At 42.8% G+C, this 18,540-nt stretch overlaps 2 protein-coding genes and 1 pseudogene across 2 annotated transcripts; 2 read left to right on the top strand and 1 right to left on the bottom strand.

Annotated features, from left to right (window-relative positions):
• Positions 1–90: 90 nt before the first annotated feature.
• LOC136552843 (uncharacterized) lies at positions 91–7,508 on the bottom strand. Its single transcript, XM_066544416.1, has 12 exons — positions 7,340–7,508; positions 7,180–7,241; positions 7,002–7,081; positions 6,823–6,918; positions 6,646–6,728; positions 4,923–4,974; positions 4,234–4,326; positions 3,131–3,199; positions 2,667–2,768; positions 2,399–2,467; positions 1,667–1,723; positions 91–480 (listed from the first exon to the last, which is right to left on the bottom strand). Exons 1-12 carry the CDS (start codon positions 7,411–7,413, stop codon positions 394–396), a joined length of 924 nt encoding a protein of 307 aa, XP_066400513.1. The 5' UTR covers positions 7,414–7,508; the 3' UTR covers positions 91–393.
• Positions 7,509–12,352: 4,844 nt separating this feature from the next.
• Positions 12,353–14,046, top strand: LOC136552845 (uncharacterized; annotated as a pseudogene).
• A 2,055-nt stretch (positions 14,047–16,101) lies between these two features.
• LOC136552846 (uncharacterized) lies at positions 16,102–18,034 on the top strand. Its single transcript, XM_066544417.1, has 3 exons — positions 16,102–16,251; positions 17,540–17,696; positions 17,796–18,034. The coding sequence occupies exons 1-3, from the start codon at positions 16,127–16,129 to the stop codon at positions 17,841–17,843; spliced, it is 330 nt and encodes a 109-aa protein (XP_066400514.1). The 5' UTR covers positions 16,102–16,126; the 3' UTR covers positions 17,844–18,034.
• The last annotated feature ends 506 nt before the right edge of the window (positions 18,035–18,540 follow it).

The raw sequence follows: 18,540 nt of genomic DNA on the forward strand, positions 1-18,540 counted from the left end.
GCATGAGCAAAGTGCCATGGACGAAAGAGCTCCAGCTTTTCCTTGTCGCACACATTGGGCAGTATATTTCTGAATTCTGAAACCTGATGATGATGGTGATGATCATATGCAAACTCTTCCAAATGGGGTCAATATGCCCTCCAAAAGCTAGTTCTCTAACAAATGCATAAACAGAAAACCTGTATTTTCTGCTAATAAAAACACAAAGAAGAAAAACATAAATACTACATTTGTTGCCTATTTGTGTCTGATGAAGACCCTGTTAGACATATCAGTTAGACCGGAGAAAAAAACAGGAGGGCACGGCAAAATTTTATTGAACTACTTGGCACGACAAAAAGGCATTGTTCAGCTCCGGGCGAGAATGTGAATGTGATCACCAAACAGATATCGTTACAGAGTAATTCTTCCGCATACACGCCAATATGCTCCAGGGTGAAAAAGGGACCTCTCAAACACCCAAATGTCTTTCACAAGTACCTACAGAATACATGCAGATACCAGAATTGATCATGAGAATGTTTAACGCTGTATGCCTGGTTATTACACGTCGTTATGAATGGGCAAGAAAATAAAATCCTGTATTCCTTTGAAACGTATAAAAAAATCCTTCTTAAGTACGTATGCAGCACTTTGTTTATCTAGACTAATACTGAAAGCACCCCTGCTTTCTCCCCTACATCGACCAAGCTTATTAGTTATTACACACAGGACTACACATTCATTCGATTAACTTCACCTAATAGCACAGGTAGAATTTGTGCCCTGCCTCCCTTCTACAGTTAAGAGCCCTATCACAGCTATTGTGGCCCCAAAGCACCCTAAAAATCACCTGATTAAACTGTGCCTTGTGTACACAGTTACTAGTAGTCTCCATATGGAGCAGTTCTTAATGGATAGTGAATAGTGACTGAGGCTGTTAGGCATAGGCTGTGGACACGCGGATGCTCTCACCGCTGACAATTTTTTTTTTCCCTACAGAGTTCAGCTAAAGCCACTTGATATTTGACTTCCTGAAAGTGCAGTCGGATAGAACTGGTGAAGGTAAACCAGCTATTTGACTAGAACAAAACTGATTGTCCACTGCACTATTGAATTAGTTGTGTGGTGAATCATGCTTATGATGGCGTGTTGAATAGGTTATCTTAACAGTTGCAGACAAGGAAATCATCTCTAAAAGTATCAGCCAGTTCTTTGCGGGTAGTTGGCTAAAAATGCTAGTTTTTCTCCAGCTCCTATCTAAGCTACAGCTTCCTGCAACTAGATATATGTTACTGCCGGCAAGGCAACTACCTAGTTAAGGAGATCAGGCCAGCAGCCAGAAAAAGCAAGGTTCTGGCTATATCCATCACCACTAATTAGAACCAGCATAACAGCAAATACGACGTCTCTTTAACACTTGCCTGAGTGTTACTTGACAAGTTGACATTAATGTAATATTGGCATGCATAAAGTGTAATCAGCCAGTAAAACAATGTAAACTAGGTCAGTGTGGAAGACATCCTGACTCCTGAGGGCAAATTGAACAAGGAACAATTAAACTTTGATACACTTGTAAGCAGTTCTGAGGATTAGTTCATACACTTGGTGTTTTCTAGAGCCTAGCTAATCTTAATCTAACTTGTTTGACACTACAATTTCAAATGTTCAGGTGTATTTAATTTACCTCCTTTGACTTGTCTCCAGACACAACTGCACCCTTTGAATTATAGGCTTCAAATTTCTACAGAAAAAAATAATAAAGATTGTTCACAATATGTGCATGAAGCACTACATAAAACAATAGATTACTGCAGATTTTATGAGCTGAGATATTCATTGGCGCTGGTAGCACATCACCGGGGAGTAAATAGAAAAAACATACTCATTTTTGCCGGAGTGTTTTGATTTTTGAATGTAGAAGTTATACATATTCTAATTTTGATGCTTATTTGTTATTAGGGATGTTAACTTCAAGGACTTACTTTAATGATACCCAGATGTAAGTTACAAAAAAAGGGCCAGAATTAACTTAAAAAATGCTGCATACAAGCACATCACGAAAGCAACATATTCGGCACCAATGAGGTTTCCAGAGTAGATCTTATTATCAAGAACAAAAAAGCTCAGCATCAGAACAGTAATGGATTGTACAGGGAAAATAAAACATGAATATTGCAAAGATACACAGCTCTCATGATTGTCCTGTGTAAACAGGAGATATTATCCATTTTAAAGATAAAGAGCAGGACTTAAAAGTGGAGAGCAATTAATGAAGATACAAGCTATGAAACTTAGATAAAGAGACAGAACGCAACCAGTGAATCATGTTCTGCATCAAGCCAATAATTCAAACACAAACAAACGTAGGTATATATGAACTGCATTAAATCACACAAGAACTCTGAGAGAATGAAACCTGTTTTGTAACAAACTCAAGTGTAAGCTGTATAAAAGCTTTATCGAGGTCATTCTTATCGAGGCCAATCTGCAAAGCAAACAACATTCCAACTGTATCCAATCAGGAAAATATAGTACAACAAATATAAATTTATCAGAGATTATATTGGAGTTAAAAAATTTAGCATGTACACCTTGATCTTAAATAGGTGTACATACCACAATATGTTAATTCGTCTGTGGAACATTGGAACGTACAGATATACAGTCTAACAGAAGTAGCTTACCATGCGAGCCCTCAAAGTTCTGATACTAACAGCAGGCTCCACCAGTTCCCAGTGTACAGAATTCCACATGGACTGTCTTCTCTTTAGTTCATTTTTTATAGTCTTCAGCCGAAAAGAAAAGAGGAAATAATAAACAGCAAAATCCTTGTAAATCATCTAGCTTGAATTGATGGCTTGTTGAAAACTAAGGGCCTTTTTTAATGCTGTAGTTTTCAGAAACCATGGTATTAGAAAACTGTAATTTTAGAATCTAGAGATGTGCAAAACCATGGTTTAGAAAAAAGAGGTCGAGAGTTGAGTTTCTAAAACTCCAAAAGACTACAGTTTTAGCATATCATGGCTTTCAAAATTACCAGGCTTGTTACATTCGAACACCTCATGGTTTTCCAAAACAAAACTATTACACAAAACCATGGTATTTTCTAAAACTAAAAAAAAAACTTAGCATCTAAACAGGGCCTTACAGAATGCATCCTCTCGGTCAGAATTTTCCGAAGCGATGATGTGTCTCCATGTGCCATCAGAGTGTTAACCTGAATCAAGTAGATTAAACAATGTGAGCAGACACAGAGGCATTTCACAGGGGAAAAATTGCATCGTGCACTTGTACTCTGTTTCTAGTTTCTAAGTAGATGTTACCCTGGGTTCTTGCACAAGCATGAGGGAAATAGCAATGATGTGATGATCGTTGCTTGATGAACATATTCTGTACTTTCCCATGTTAAGAGGGACTAATTTCTCTTAGAAAGATATATTTTGGTTAATGATCAATTGTGACTGGGGTAAATGTAAAAATTGCAATAGCAAAATGACATATAATATATATCTAGCAGCAAAATGTAAAGGCTAAACTGACATATGTTTAGTAAAAGAAGATAGAGCTGATGATATCAATATGACAATAAGAACTTCAATTTGTGTCATAGGGCTGCCACTGGCATATAAACAGTATTCATGGGAGGACACTGTTTCTTTCAAAAGTTGGAAGTGTTAAAATTATAAAACTTCATGATTAGACTGTGTTAATACAAGTCACAGGTGCTATGCGCTCAACAGCTGCAAGATCAACGCTGATCTTGCAACTGTTGCAATTCAAAAGATGAAAAAAAAAATCACCAGCCAATGACAGATTAAGGCAACATTGGACAGAAATGTTAAATGGATCATGTTGAAAATTTCTGTAAAGGCCCTGCAAATCATTCACACAATGTGATCAGGACAATGGCTACTTCATTACTAGGCTAATAGCTGTTACTACTAATCTGTCTGGGTGGTTTATTAGAACTAGCAAAGAAAAACTCAAAAACATAAAGCAAGTAGATCAATAATTTGGACAGTCAATTTACTAAATAGCTAATAAACCTATCTAGTTTCATTGATCTTGTCTTCTCATGAAACTATATACTTGCCGAAACATGTTAGGTATTATTTCTTATTCTAAGAATTTAAACACTGCATAAACCAGAAACCAGATTTGCGGTACATGCAAGCAAATCTGAAACTCACACCAATGTAGTCTAACTTCTTAAATTATATGAGCAGTTTCCAACAAATAAATAAGATGTACCTCCTTGTATATTTTTAATGCTTGATCATAGAATTGCTTTTTGGTATACCCAGTTTTCTTCCTCAGCCTTGAAACAGCATATGCGTTCTTCATCTGTTAAGGCACCTAAACTAGTCAGCAACTCAGCACACATTTGGTGCAAGAAAATAGCATAAAGAAAAATAGGTGATCAACAATCAAATATCTGAGATCCTCACATCACATAGGTGAAAAGAAAATTACGAAAAAGGTGAGTGGTGACAGGACTGGAATATTGGATCAAAAGTAAGATATCCAATCGCATCACTCTGTCATATAAAGCATTAAACCACTGTAATAAGCAAATTTGAGAAGAGAAAAGAAATCCAGAGATTTATGAGCCTAAATCAGTACAACCAAGGAGCTATGGATTTCTGATAGTATATCATGGCTCTTTACGTCATGTAAAGGAACATTGTTATGCCTCTTGAATAAGCATGCACAATTATTTAAAGTATATACACTAGGTTGATTTCAGCAGTGGTGCACAGGAGCATTGTGCTACCAAGGATGAGAGAAAGTGAGCATTTGGATTTCAAAACCCTGAACTAAATTGCTGAGAAAAGATGAAACAACAAATTGAAATCAAAGTTGATCACCAGAAAAACGAAAGGTAACTAATGTGGAAAGTAGCTTTTGCAGCAGAAGTTTTTCCATAGAAGATTCAGTACCTCCAAAATGATGTCCTCCTTTGTCCTTCTCCAGCCACTTAGTGTAAACCATCTAATTCAGAACAAATCCAAGTTGAAATCACAAGTTAATTTCTTGTCATACAACATGAATTATTTTCAAGCATTTGAATTTGTAAGACCATATCATGCCACAAAGTTTGTAGTTTGTACCTTTCGGAACTAAGGCAACAATTTTGAGTATACTTAATGCAGGAACAGACATAATGATAACACTAGCATCTTATTATCCTTCATATTAAATATGATACATATGAAAGGGTAGAAAGAATGCCTAGATGCCCCTGCTCAATGAAGCATGTCTTGTATGGTTAACCAGATTGTTACTTGTTATGTTCCTTCCAGCAAAAATAATGTAAAAACTTAGCCACTTTAATGGAGATGAAACCCAAAAGAAAAACTCGGTATCTGGGATCGATGCTACAGAGGGATGGAGATATTGATGCGGACGTTAGCCATAGAATCAAAACAGGGTGGATCAAGTGGCGACAAGCTTCTGGCATTCTCTGTGACAAGAGGGTACCACAAAAGCTAAAAGGCAAGTTCTATAGAACGGCGATTAGACCGGCTATGTCGTATGGAGAAGAATGTTGGCCTACAAAGATTTGACATGTTCAACAAGTGAGTGTTAAAGAAATGCGTATGTTACGATGGATTTGCGGTCACACAAGAATGGACCGAGTTCGAAACGATGATATACGTGATCGCCTAAAGGTAGCACCAATTGAAGAAAAACTTGTCCAACATCGGTTGAGGTGGTTTGGCCATGTCCAAAAAAGACCTCCAGAGGCACCAGTGCATTGTGGAGTCCTAAGCCAAGCTAATAATATGAGGAGAGGTAGAGGAAGACCGAAATTGACATGGGGGAGGCAATAAAAAGATATTTGAAAGCTTGGGATATACCTAGAGATCTATGTTTGAATAGGAGTACTTGGAAAGCAGCTATTGAAGTGCCTGAACCGTGACTTGGGGCTCTTGGTGGGTTTCAACTCTAGCCTACCCCAACTTGCTTGGGACTGAAAGGCTATGTCCTACAATGCTTGTGGTCCAACTGCTTTAAGTTTAAGCGACAATAGATTTACAAATATTAGTCAAACATATGGAAGTGGAACGTGTACATACGTAATAACTGATATTACATAATATTATTTTTACAACAATTATAATACAACAGCAGCAAAGTCTTTCAGTCCCAAGTTGGTAACATTACAATTTTAACAGAATCTGAAATACTCCCTCCATTCTAAATTATAAGACGTATTGGTTTTTCTAGATACATAGCTTTTGCTATGTACTTAGAATACACTAAAAGCAATGTATCTAGAAAAGCTAAAACATCTTATAGTTTGGAACGGAGGGAGTACATTGCAATATGAGGTGCAGATCAAACTTGTGTTCTGAAGTTATTGTTAATGTCCAAAACATCGTTTGTTAGTTCGCTAGAACTAGCAAGAGATTATAGGTCTCATGCACATAGCAAATCGATGTTTCAAGATATTTATTCACTAGCTAAAACTTTCAAACAAAATTTCATTCTTTTGAGGCATGGTGAACTATACCAGTCTAATGGTAGCTATGTACTGCAGCAATAGCTGATATTCCTCACACAACCAGATGAATAGAAATAGGCATTGAGTGCCATATTCTGAAATCTCTAAGGATAATTAGAATAACACATTGTCAAAATATATACTGAAAGAAAAACCTTTTCCAGAAGGGAATGCGTTCCCGTGGGCTGTATGGCTCATATACAAAACCAGGACTCATCATGACAACCTTCAGACCAACCTGGACATATATGTAACAAACATAACTACAATTAACACAATATACATCCAAGTGGAGAAAGATGAAGAAAGTAAATCAGAATGTTCTCTCACACCTTCCGAGCTCCAACGGGCACCTTTGACGGTGCCGCCGCCGGTGCTGCTGTTGACATCGGTCTAGCATGATTCAAATGTACTACAAGATCCAGAACCTGCAGAAACACAAACTTGTGTAACCAAAATTGAGTAAGAACAACAAGAAATTTCAAAACGCATAGCACTCAATAACTCGAACCTTCACAATGTGGGCTGGCAACGGGCCCTCGAGCTTGTGGCCAATCATGCTGCTGGCATTGTACGTCAAGCTTGCAAAACCTAATTACCAATTGATGAGATAGACTGATTGAAATGGAAGTGCATGCAGGACTTAAACAGGAACAGACGAGCAATGAAGCAAGCCATCACCCGATCACCTCTTACGCATACGCCTATGTGGGTCGGAGAGAAGGATCGGGAAACGGCGGCATGGTAGTCTCTGAAACCGAAACGGGATCGGGTGTGAGAATCTTCGCGCTCGCGTTGCAGAAATCAATCGAGATCTAGAACGAGTGGATAGGGGAAGAGAGGGGTTACGTGGGCGCCGGCGGAAGGTAGACAGAGCGGTGGAGGCGGCCGGCAAGAGACCGTCCGAGGCGAGCCAAAGCCATCAGTGAGGAGTCTGGTGTGTCCTCGGCGACGGCGGCGGAGATGGGAGCCGGCGGCTCGACGGCGAGGTTTTTTAGGTAACGAGGGTTTTAGAGGGGGGGCGGGGGGGGAATGAAATGAACAAACCAAAAGCAGCTTATGACCCCGATTGCCCTAATTCACAAAAAAAAAAGACCCCGATTGCCCTTTATTTTCAAACGAACGGGCGGTATCCAATTGTATAATAACATTACTACTATACACAAGAAAGACAAAATATCCATACGTGTGGTGTAAAATCATAGGCCATGTTCGTTTCTCTTATAATCAGTCTTTTTCAGCTTATTTTTTTAATCGAAATAGTATTTTTCTCTCACAACAAATTAGCCAGGAAAAGTATTTCAGCTTCTTTTTTCAGCGAAGCGAACGGGACCTAATTATTTCATTCGTCTCTAGTCTTTGTGCATTCTGTATTTGCCCGATTAATAAACTTAGAGTTTATTTTTATAGAAAAAAACATATTGCAATTTTCAATTTGTTAAGGCCGCTACAACGGTGCCACTGCCTACTAGTAGTAGCATTCAACGGATATCTCATAAAAACGCTAAGACCACCAGAAACGGAAATATGTTTCAATCCACTATTCTTTATCAACATTTCAGTTAATACACTATCCACTACAGACTATCCATAGCATCTAGGAATTGAACTCGTGCAAATTATAGCAATTGACATGAATATAACAACCCTTAGCTGTGCTTGGCCAAGTATTTTTACAATTGTTTGTGATAGATGTATAGCCAAGACAATTAGCTCAGATTTATTATATAAAAAAAACAAGCCCTTGCATGATAAGTTGTAATTTATCTTATTAACATGTAAGTGTTGTTTCGATGTAGACTTGAAAATCTTGTTTGGTTCAGATATCAATCTCAAGCGTCCATTTTTAACTGCCTGTGGGTGTGGGTTGACACATCTGACTTGGGCTAGAGCTCCATCCAAGTCCGTAGTAGCTAGTAGCGCCAACTTCGACATTTGCACGGACAAAAAGGAAAAGGAGAGGGGGAAAACGTAGGAGTAACAGAGAAGAGGAAGCTGTGCAGGAGTCGAGCCGCTCAGCGCAGCGGTCTTCCCCAGCCGGAAGGGCAAAACGGCATCACGGCAGGAATACGTGTACACGCCCGTTTCTATTCCACTCCGGGACAACAGGGTGGGGAAGCGTTCCGGGCCGAGCGAGAGCGAAGCCCTCCCCGGCTCCCCGGCTGGGCTCCCACCCTCGAACGAAATCGAAAGGACTAAGTCCGCTTTTAGTCCATCTTATATCGGTCTAATTTTGACCCTCAAGTATAATACTGTCTGGTCTAGGCACTAGAACTTTCAAACCCGTTTAGCTTTAGCCCCTCGACACGGTTGAGGCAGTTTACGCTGACGTATGCCTGGTTTTGACTCGCCGCGCTGGCATTGACAGCCACGTAGAATGGCCGTGGGGGTCAAAACACGAGCCGGCAAGCTCAGCCTTGTCTCTCCCTCTCAGTTCCTCTCCCCTGAACCCTAGATGCCGCCGCCGCCTCCATCGCCGTAGCCAGTACCTGCATCATCTCCTCCGGTGCCTCCGCGTTCGCAGTCTCCCCTCCGCCTGGAAGTCCTCTGTCTCCGCCTTCGCAGTCGTATGGGCTTAGAGGATTGAAACGAACACGCTCAGGTACGATTGAATCCGTCTGCATTTCTGGATGTAGGGATGGAAGTGCTCTTAGTTTAGTTACCTCGGATCCATAGTCCTAAGACTCTACTATCTGTTGTAGGAATAGACCCTTTGAAATTTCTTGGTGTTCGATTTCACTTTGGTGGCGAGTTTTTCAATGATGGTAAGAAGCTTCATTATCTAGGTGAAAATGAGAAGATGTCATTCATCGAGCGTGATAAAATATCTTTGCTTGAAGTAATTGGACATCTTAAAGACCATTACAATGCTTCAGAGCATGTTCTTCTCCATTGGTTGTTCCCTAGCAAGAATTTACTGAATGGGCTCAGAGTTTTGGTAGATGACAAGGCTTGTTTGGACATGTCTGAATGTGTTACTGACGGAGGGGTTACAGATGTATTTGTTGAGCTTATTGAAGTGAAAGCTGATAGCATGGAGAATGAGGGAGGAAGAGGATGGGGAGGACCAGTGTAGTGACTGGGAGGAAGATGCTAAAATAGAGAGTGAAAGAGTAGACAGTGAAAGCACTGGGATGGTAACACCTCATGAAGACAATGTGGTGGTTGAGGATTTAGCTATAATGAACATGTCATCACCAGAACAAGTGAAGAAGGACTTAATAGGTGCTACTAAGCATTTGCATTGGGTTAGAGAGAAAGAGGCTCCTATATAGAAGTTGGTTATGTAAGAAGAAGTGTCTGTTCAAGAAGAGGCTCCTATACAGAAGGAACACAATTCAGATATGGATGATTCCAGTGACCAGAATTACTTACCTGGTGATGATGAGAGCAGTGGAGAGGATGAGGAGGTAAGCCAGATTAGAGTTGAGCTAAAGGAGTTAAAGAAGAAATTGAAAAGCTGGAGGCATGTTGGTGGTTGATGAGGAAAGGACATGAATTCAATGTGGAATGTGCTAATGAAGAGGATGGGTGTGATTCCCATGCTATGGATACTGATGAAGAGGATGATTCATATGGCGAAACATCTGATGGAGAGTTGGTTAGGAATGAGAAGAAATTCCCCAAGTTTGATGCTAATGCTCTAGTCTCAGTATTCACTGTTGGGATGGCTTTTAGTGATAAGTCAACATTTAGGGAGGCTGTCATCAAGTATGGGCTGACAGAAAGAAAGGTGATTAAGTTTGTGAGGAATGAGAGCACAAAGTGCTAGAGCAGTTTGTTCATGGCCAAAGTGCCCTTGGGTTTTGCATCTATCAAAGACATCAAGGACAAGTAGTTGCCTTGTAGCCACATGTAAATATGTGCACACATGCCCATCAAGGAGAGACAACTCTTTAGTGACATCAAGGAGAATAGCAGATAAATATGAGAAGTTAATATTGGCTAACCCACACTGGTCAGTTGAGAGTATGAGAGAAATAATTCAGGAGGAAATGTTTGCAGATGTCAGTATTTCAGAGATTAAGAGAGCCAAATCAATTGTGATGCAAAGGATGTATGATGCAACCAAGGGGAAATATGCTCTGGTGTTTGACTACCAGCTTGAACTGCTGAAGAAGCAATCCTAGGAGTACAATAGTAATGAAGCTTGACACTGAAGAACTTAACCCATGTTCATGAGGTTTTATGTCTGCTTTGATGCATACAAGAAGGGGTTCCTTGCTAGGTTGCAGGAAGGTTATTGGACTGGATGGTTGGTTTTTAATGGATTAACCAATGGAGAACTGCTTTGTGCACTAGGTAGAGATGTCAACAATCAAATGTAGCCAATAGCATGGGTAGTTGTAGAGAGGGAGACCAAGAAGTCCTAGGACTTTTTCTTATCTTTGCTGAGCACTCACCTGCAGTATGGTGATGGTGATAGCTGGGTATTCATTTCTGATCAACAGAAGGGGCTCATCAATGCTGTAAACAAGTGGGCACCTAAGGTGGAGCATAGGATGTGTGCCAGGCATATCTATGCTAATTGGATGAAGAAGTATCATAAGCTTTTTTGGAGATGTGCAAAGTCTTCGTCAATGAATCTATTCAACTACAACATGAACAAGCTAAGGGAACAGACACCACATGGGGCTGATGATATTTTGAGAACTGATCCTGAGCATTGGAGTAGAGCATGGTTCAAAATTGGGTCATTCTGTGATTCTGTGGACAATAACATGTGTGAGTGCTTCAACCACTAGATTCTGAAAGCAAGGTTCCTTCCAATCATAAGTATGCTTGAAGGTATAAGGCGCCAAGTTATGGTAAGAATCCATGAGAACGGGAACAAGATAGAAAGGTGGGCAAGTCTCATCTGTCCAAACAGCTACAAGAAGCTGATGACACTATGTCACGGCTAGTGGGTTCTGCCATGCTATTAGCAATGACAACAATTGCTATGAAGTAACTTACTAGGATCACAAATTCACTGTGAATTTGGATGAGAGAACTTGCACCTGTAGGTTCTGGCAGTTGTCAGGTATACCCTGCTCTCATGCTATTTCCTGCATCTACTATGCATCCGGGCCTTTAGAAGAATTCATAGCCAAGTGTTATTCTGTTGAGGAGTACAACAATACATATGCACACTGCCTGCAATCAGTGGAAGGCAAGGCCTTCTGGCCAATATCAAATAGAGAAAAGTCATTGCCCCCTAGGTATGTAAGGATGCCTGAAAGACCTAGAGAAGAAGAGAAAAAGGCAAGACGGGGAAGAAAAAAAAGCCACCCAAGGGTAAGCTATCCAAGAAAGAAACATCTATAAGATGCAAAGTATGTAAAGGGATTGGACACAACAGGACAACTTGTAGCAGGAGGACAATTTCTGGTAATGCAAGTGGTGGTGCATCACAGTCTGTTAAAGGAAGTGATGGTGCATCACAATCTGCTAAAGGAAGTGGTGGTGCATCATAGTCTGATAGAGGAACAACTTTAAGAAGGAAGTCATGCCTTCATCTACTACTGCTAGTAGCAAAAGACTACAAAGGCGGCGACGGAGGACTCCCAGGCAGAGGGGAGACTACAGACGCGAAGGCACCGGAGGAGAGGATGCGGTAGCGGCTACGGCGATGGAGGCGGCGGCGACGTCTAGGGTTCGGAGGAGAGGAAATGAGAGGGAGAGACCAAGCTGAGCGGGCCAGCTCGTGTTTTGACGCCCGCAGCCGTTCTACGTGGCCGTCAATGTCAACGTGGCGAGTCAAAACCAGACACACGTCAGTACAAATCGCCTCAACCGCGAGGTCTAAAACTAAATGAGTTTGAAAGTTCTAGTATCTGGACCAGACAATTTTATAGCTATGAATTAAAATTAGACCGACACTGAGAGTTAGACGTGCCAAATGGACTTAATCCAAATCGAAACGACTGCTCCCCTATCCCCTCCCCGCGGCCAAACCCACGACCAACGTCTCCGATTCGATCCAAGCCGCCATGGATTTCTTCAAGTCCATCCTCGCCGAGCCCGATCCGGACCCGGCCTCCCCGCCGCCGGAGCAGGAGCCGGAGCCGGAGCCTGAGCCCGCCGGATCCGCCTCCTCCTCCAGCGGCGGCGGCGGCGGCGGGTGGGGCTTTGGCGGCCTGCTCAAGACGCTCACCTCTCAGTCCGAGACCGTGCTGGAGGCCTACCGCCGCGACCTCGCCGAGTTCGGCACCGGCCTGCGCCGCGAGACCGAGGTGCTCCGCGAGGCCGCCGCCCGGGCCGCGCGGGACCTTCCATCCTCCGCGCACGCGCTCGACGGGCTCGCCGACATCGTCGCGCAGGGCAAGGAGGCGCTCTCCCAGGCCGCCGCCGCCGCTTCCGCCGGGCCCCAGGCCTCCGACGGCGGCGACTCCGACCCCAGCTCCGCGTCCGGGACCCACGTCCGGTACAGCCGCTTCGAGGCGCAGCTGCGCGCTCTCCAGGCGGATCCGGCCACGTTCACGTCCGATCCCGAGGACGCCGAGGATTTCGCCGCCTGGAGCGAGGGGTTTAGGCTGGACGAGAGGGAGGACGGAGATCGAGGCCCTGTGCTACGACAGCGACGCGCTGGAAGCCATGGCGGACAGGCTCGTCCCGGACGCCGTGCCCCGCCAGGTGTTCTGGGCGAGGTACTTTTACCGCGTCCATAAGCTGAAGCAGCAGGAGGACGCCAGGGCGAAGCTCGTGCAGCGTGTGATTGCGCAGGAGGAGGACGAGGACTTGAGCTGGGAGGTTGATGATGAGGAAGAGGAAGAGGAAGAGCAGCACAAAGACAGCACGGAGGAGCTAGCAGAAAGGAGGCAAGAGACGATTAAAGAAGAAGTCAGACTGGATGTGGCTGAGAAAGAAAATGGGGAGAGAGTTGTAACAGAAGAGAGCAGAGTTGAGGCGGTGGAAGAAGCTCCTGGTGTGGAGAAGGAAGAGAAGAAGAATGCTGTCGAGCCACAACCTGTTGTTCTCGGTAGCTCTCTGGTGGTAGTGGACAAGGAGGAGGAACAGGAGAATGCTGATGAGCCACAACCAGCGGTTCTCCGTAGCTCTTTGGTTGTGGTGGGTGAGGGTGAGAACACAGAGCCCTCCAAGTCGAATGCGGAAGAATCGGGTGACAAGAAGGAAGGAGCAAAGCATGAGACGAGTGATTCAAGCAAGGATAGCGATTACTCCATAGTGTCTAGACAACGAACGGTGGAGGAAGAGGATCTTGAATGGGATGAGATTGAGGATCTAGGAGAGCATGAAGAAAAGAAAGGCGGCACCCACCCCTCAAGCCCTGCTCTGAAGGAGGAGCTGCGCAAGAGGCTGAGCGTTGCTGAAGATGATGAGGATTTAAGCTGGGATATTGAGGACGACGATGATAATGCTTGAATGCCAATGGTGGTATGGAAGTGTCAACTGTATTTCTACATTTCTTACCTTCCGTTACTCGCCCCAGATAACTGTGATTTGGCCAATAATGATTGGTTACTTGTGATTCTTATGCTATGGACACGTATGCACACTGTAAACTCTCTAGTTCGATGATATCAAGTGGCAATTGGCTAAGCGTCAATCTATTATGTTATCTTTGTGGTATTTACTGGGATAGCGTTTGAACAGTTTATATCAGAACCACCATTGTCACAGGACATTTCTTTCAGTAGTTGAGCTTTGTCAAGTTACTCCAGGTAGTGGATGAGCATGATGAATGAATGCCTTGAGAGTACCTTGATGGTTCAAATTGCCTTCACCAGTGAGTACCAGAAGCAACAAACATTGACATCTTCAGTCTGATTCATTTAAGGGCTATGGAGAAGTTACATATGTTTTCGAAGGATTGTCTAGTACTCGGTTCTTTTTAACTGGGAATGTCTCTTTGCACTTGCATCACCGTTTACCACTGCCACACTTAGCTTGCTTTTCGGTGCACCAGATTGGAAGGCCATGGCATCACATTTGCCTATGATTTTACATATATATACAGTAGGGCCTGTCTGATTCACTGAAAAGTACTGTTCATTGATTTGTTGTGAGAGAAAAACACTAGGCTCTGTTCGGCTTGCTGAATCTTGGCTGAAAACACTGTTCTGACTGAATTATTGTGAGAGAAAAATATTGTTCCGCTTGAAAAAATAAGTCCAAATATGAGGTAAGTCGAACGGGCCACGGTACCATGGATGATACGGCTAACGGATAAGTTCAATCTTTTATTGCTTCTGTCTTCTGCCTCAAAAAGAAGCAGAGAAGGTAATCTTTCTCTCGAAACTTCGAGAGCTTTACTCCTGTGTATCTGAAGTTCTTTCTCTGCACAGCAAACGGTTCTTTCGCTGGTCCTGCACTCCTTAGTCTCTTTTCCTACCGGACGATGATGCTGAGTTCTGCACCACCCGCCTGTTGTTGGCTATGGCTCGTCGTAAACGATCGTAAATTTTCAGCCAGAATAATATTTTTCTCTCATACAAACCAGCCAAGCAGTATTTCTTCACAAACTAACCACGATATGAACCAGCCATTCGGTCAATTCTTGGAATCCTTGATACTACCGGGAGCATACACAGTTTCTGACAAAATCCATAATACTGTTTTTTTACAACGATACTTGTTTTTATGCAATTGATGTGTAGTGTCACCATACCGTGCTCAGTTTTGTTTTTTACCTTTCTTTTTTCATTCTTTCTTTCTGTTTTCATGACGTGAAACGATCAGAGATTGCTAATGCTAATGCTAATGATAAACGGTGTAGATAGATTGCTAATAATAACTTTGATAAGAGTCTGTTTGGAACGTAAGAATTTGACAGGAATCAGGAATTTCGGAAAACACTGGAACAGGCATTTTTTTCCGCGTTTCAAACGAAGGTTTCTAAATATTCTGGAGATTTTTCAAAGAGGAATGTCATGGTGTGTCGGCCCATTACGGGCCATAAATGATTGGCCCACGGAGCGAATCCACAAAAGCCGTGGCCTCCCTGACTCGTTCCATTCCTTCGCCTCCGTCAGGTCTCTATGATGGCAACGGGGATGTACTCGGTATCCTCGCAACGTTTTATTCCCCGCTACTAAGAATTTATTCTGTCTTCATTTCTGTTAACTGTTTTAGGTATAAATTCTTATCTATCTTTGTACTTGTTGGGTATCGATCAGGGTATCTGACGGGTACTGCATATCCGATAAACAAGGATACTTGGGGTCGTAGCTTTGCAATCAGAAACGTTTCTTCTTCATCCGGGTATAAGTGTCGGAGTCTCAGAGATGCCAAGAAAAATGAGCGAGGTTGCGAGTAGGACGAGCAAAGGTGACAGAGATCGAACTGAGGAAGCGAGGGGCACGAGCGCTCGTGAGACAGGCGTGCTTGTGCTGCTGACAGGAGATGGTGAGGAAAAATTGAACTATGACTCCTAAAACGCACAAACTATATATATGATTGTTCAGATTTAGACCAAAATATCTATGTTGAGCTTTTTTGGTCTAATACTCACATGACAGCTCAAATAATCGGGTTTCCAACGGGTAACAGAACAGGTAAACAAAGAACGTTCCTATACCCGTTATACCCGTCGGGATATATTCTTGTCTATTTAGATGCCCGTAGGTAAAGTTACGATTCCATCTCCGTCCCTGATGGATCGAATAGCCATCAGTTATCGGGTCCCCGTCCCTGATGGATCGAATAGCCATCAGTTATCGGGTCCCGTTGCCGTCTTTAGTCAGGTCAGGTCAGCCTCCCTCTCGCAGATCCCCACCCGCTCCGCCGCCGCCCACCGCGTCGCTCCCCTCGGCAGCCAGGTACGCGTCGGGAAGCTCTCTCCTTCCCTTTGCCATGAACTTAGCCCTCCGTCGCGCCGATTCGTCCCCGAATCCGGAGCGGGCGAAGGGTGGGTAGCTTACCTATTCTGATTTGGTGGCGCCGAAGCATCGCCTGCGTCGTTGGGGCCGTCCCTCCGTCGGATCTGCGCTGTCGCGTGCGCCTGCGTTTTTAGTCTCTTTTCCTGTCGATGTGACGGGCTCTTTACCCGCGATTTCGTGATGTCGTCTTGTCCGACTTGGGTGTTCGACTCCGATCTGCTGGCTGCTGACTATCTGCCGACTTGGATTAAGCGGTTCAAACTCTGGCTTGTTGAATTGTGCCGTGTGGTGTAATGGTTAGCTTTGTCTCTCGAATTGCTGCTACCTTGCGATATCAAGACATTGTTTAGGGTACTTTCGCAGTATTACTGATTGCGAAGAGATGTGAAATCATAGTTTTCCCCTGCGGAATGCATGGACCTAGACACCTTAGTCTCTTGTCTTTTCATCCGGAGAGTTGGTTGATGCTGAGGTTATGATTAGGAATAACGATTGTAGAGGTTTGCCTTTGAGAAATGGTTAATGTGTGCATAACATGCTTGCAAATTCTTTTGAAGTATCGTCGAATGTGCGAGACTTTCTTGCAATGGAATTTTCTTAGAAAGACAGGATTCATAATATCATGCTTGGAAACTTTATTGATGCAAAATTTCGAATTTAATAAATATTTAATATTTAATTTTGTGCTACACTGTTCTGGTCATGTTCAACCAGGACAGAGGACATTTTGGCCAAGGATTTGCCTTTCCCCCTTAACTCTGCCCTGAGTATGAGTGCTTTGAAGCCTGTACTCTACATTTTAGTTCTGGATGATCACTTACACTACTTGTTTCTTTCCAGCTATCCAGTATAGATCAACCAGTCACCATATGATTAGACATGTGTTTACTTGCAAACCAAATTGTCTTGTAATGTTTCTAAAGGAACTCGTAAAAAAATGCTAGATTGAAGTATTTCTTGATTCTTTTTAGACAGAAGTGATTGGATTCTAGATTGCTATTTCCCCCCCTGTTGTGATAGGTGAGCCGAACAACTAACTTACTCTGTGAGGGTTAAATGTGTTTAGGATCTTTAAAGCCAATTGTGCTTATTTTTATGTTTACTGTTATAATCAGTGATTGCACCCTAAGTAACCATGAAAAGTACTCTATATCAGAAGATTAGTTCAAAAAGGCTTGTTCTCTCATTATGGTAGTATAGGCTGTAAATTTATTCTCTTTTGATGCAGGATGACAGAAGCACCATTCCTGCCGCGTGAGAGGCTCTTCAAGCAGCAACATTACTTCCAGAACTTGACCAAGCACACCTACCTTAAAGGGCGCTACGATGTGATCACCTCCGTTGCCATCCCCCTTGCACTTGCTGCCTCCAGCATGTTCATGATTGTATGTTTGAACTTTCAACCTTAGAGATTATTACTTGTTTAACTTTCCTTTTTGTTGTTCCCTCTCACCTGGTGGTTTGTTTCCTGGTTTTACAAACAGGGGCGTGGAGTTTACAACATGTCTCATGGGATTGGGAAAAAAGAGTGATCTTCCACTGGTTAACTAGTGTTTCTACTTGGCATGGAAATCGTACCATCCAGACTATGAAGTCTTCTTTGCTTGCAAAATAATACTGTCAAAGAACAAGTTGACTACATTTTCGCATCATTTTTCTGTTTGTATTTGTGGATATGAAATGCCAGCAACTTGAAGATCAGTATTGTCGCTGTTTTGTTTAATTACTCCATTCCTTTCGTCTTTTGTTTATCCTTTCAATTGAAGCTGGCCTTTTTTTTCCTCCTGATGAGGTGAAATCATGTTACTCTGTTCATGAGCTGCTCCGCTCCACGTTATGCATAAATCTGGCTGAAGCATGCACGTAAGAGGTCTGTTGTGCGCAAAACTGTCAAAACATGTGGGGGTGTTCGGCTGCCCTTGTTCTGGAGGAATTTGGATGGTTTGGAGGAATTTTGGAGAAATTTGTGAGAGGAAAACACGGTTCCAGATAAAAAAAAATAAGCGAATCAAGTCAGATTTAAAGGCACGCGAACGGGCCTAAAGAAATCAAACCCATTCGTTTAGCGGCTTGATGTTTCTCCACCTCCACGTAAGAACCGCACTAGTCTTGCATATCAGGTTGACGACTGTCATCTTTGTTACACCTCCACTGAAAAAGGACAGCACTAGTCTTGTAGTATATCCATTTATCGAGCTTATTTTATCCAAATGCAACTGTAACGTAATA

The sequence above is a fragment of the Miscanthus floridulus genome, chromosome 4 (genome assembly GCF_019320115.1).
Source record: "Miscanthus floridulus cultivar M001 chromosome 4, ASM1932011v1, whole genome shotgun sequence".
In the NCBI taxonomy this organism is placed as follows: domain Eukaryota; kingdom Viridiplantae; phylum Streptophyta; class Magnoliopsida; order Poales; family Poaceae; genus Miscanthus; species Miscanthus floridulus.

What these genes read in the sequence shown, in the direction of transcription:
- LOC136552843 (XM_066544416.1), bottom strand. Translation starts at nt 7,413, where the DNA reads ATGGCTTTGGCTCGCCTCGGACGGTCTCTTGCCGGCCGCCTCCACCGC. An exon ending in TACCTTCCGCCGGCGCCCAC is followed by an intron (nt 7,242 to 7,339) that starts GTAACCCCTCTC and finishes TTTCGGTTTCAG; the next exon opens with AGACTACCATGCCGCCGTTT. An exon ending in TGCCCGTTGGAGCTCGGAAG is followed by an intron (nt 6,729 to 6,822) that starts GTGTGAGAGAAC and finishes ATATATGTCCAG; the next exon opens with GTTGGTCTGAAGGTTGTCAT.
- LOC136552846 (XM_066544417.1), top strand. Translation starts at nt 16,127, where the DNA reads ATGGATCGAATAGCCATCAGTTATCGGGTCCCGTTGCCGTCTTTAGTC. An exon ending in TCGCTCCCCTCGGCAGCCAG is followed by an intron (nt 16,252 to 17,539) that starts GTACGCGTCGGG and finishes CTTTTGATGCAG; the next exon opens with GATGACAGAAGCACCATTCC. An exon ending in CCTCCAGCATGTTCATGATT is followed by an intron (nt 17,697 to 17,795) that starts GTATGTTTGAAC and finishes TTTTACAAACAG; the next exon opens with GGGCGTGGAGTTTACAACAT.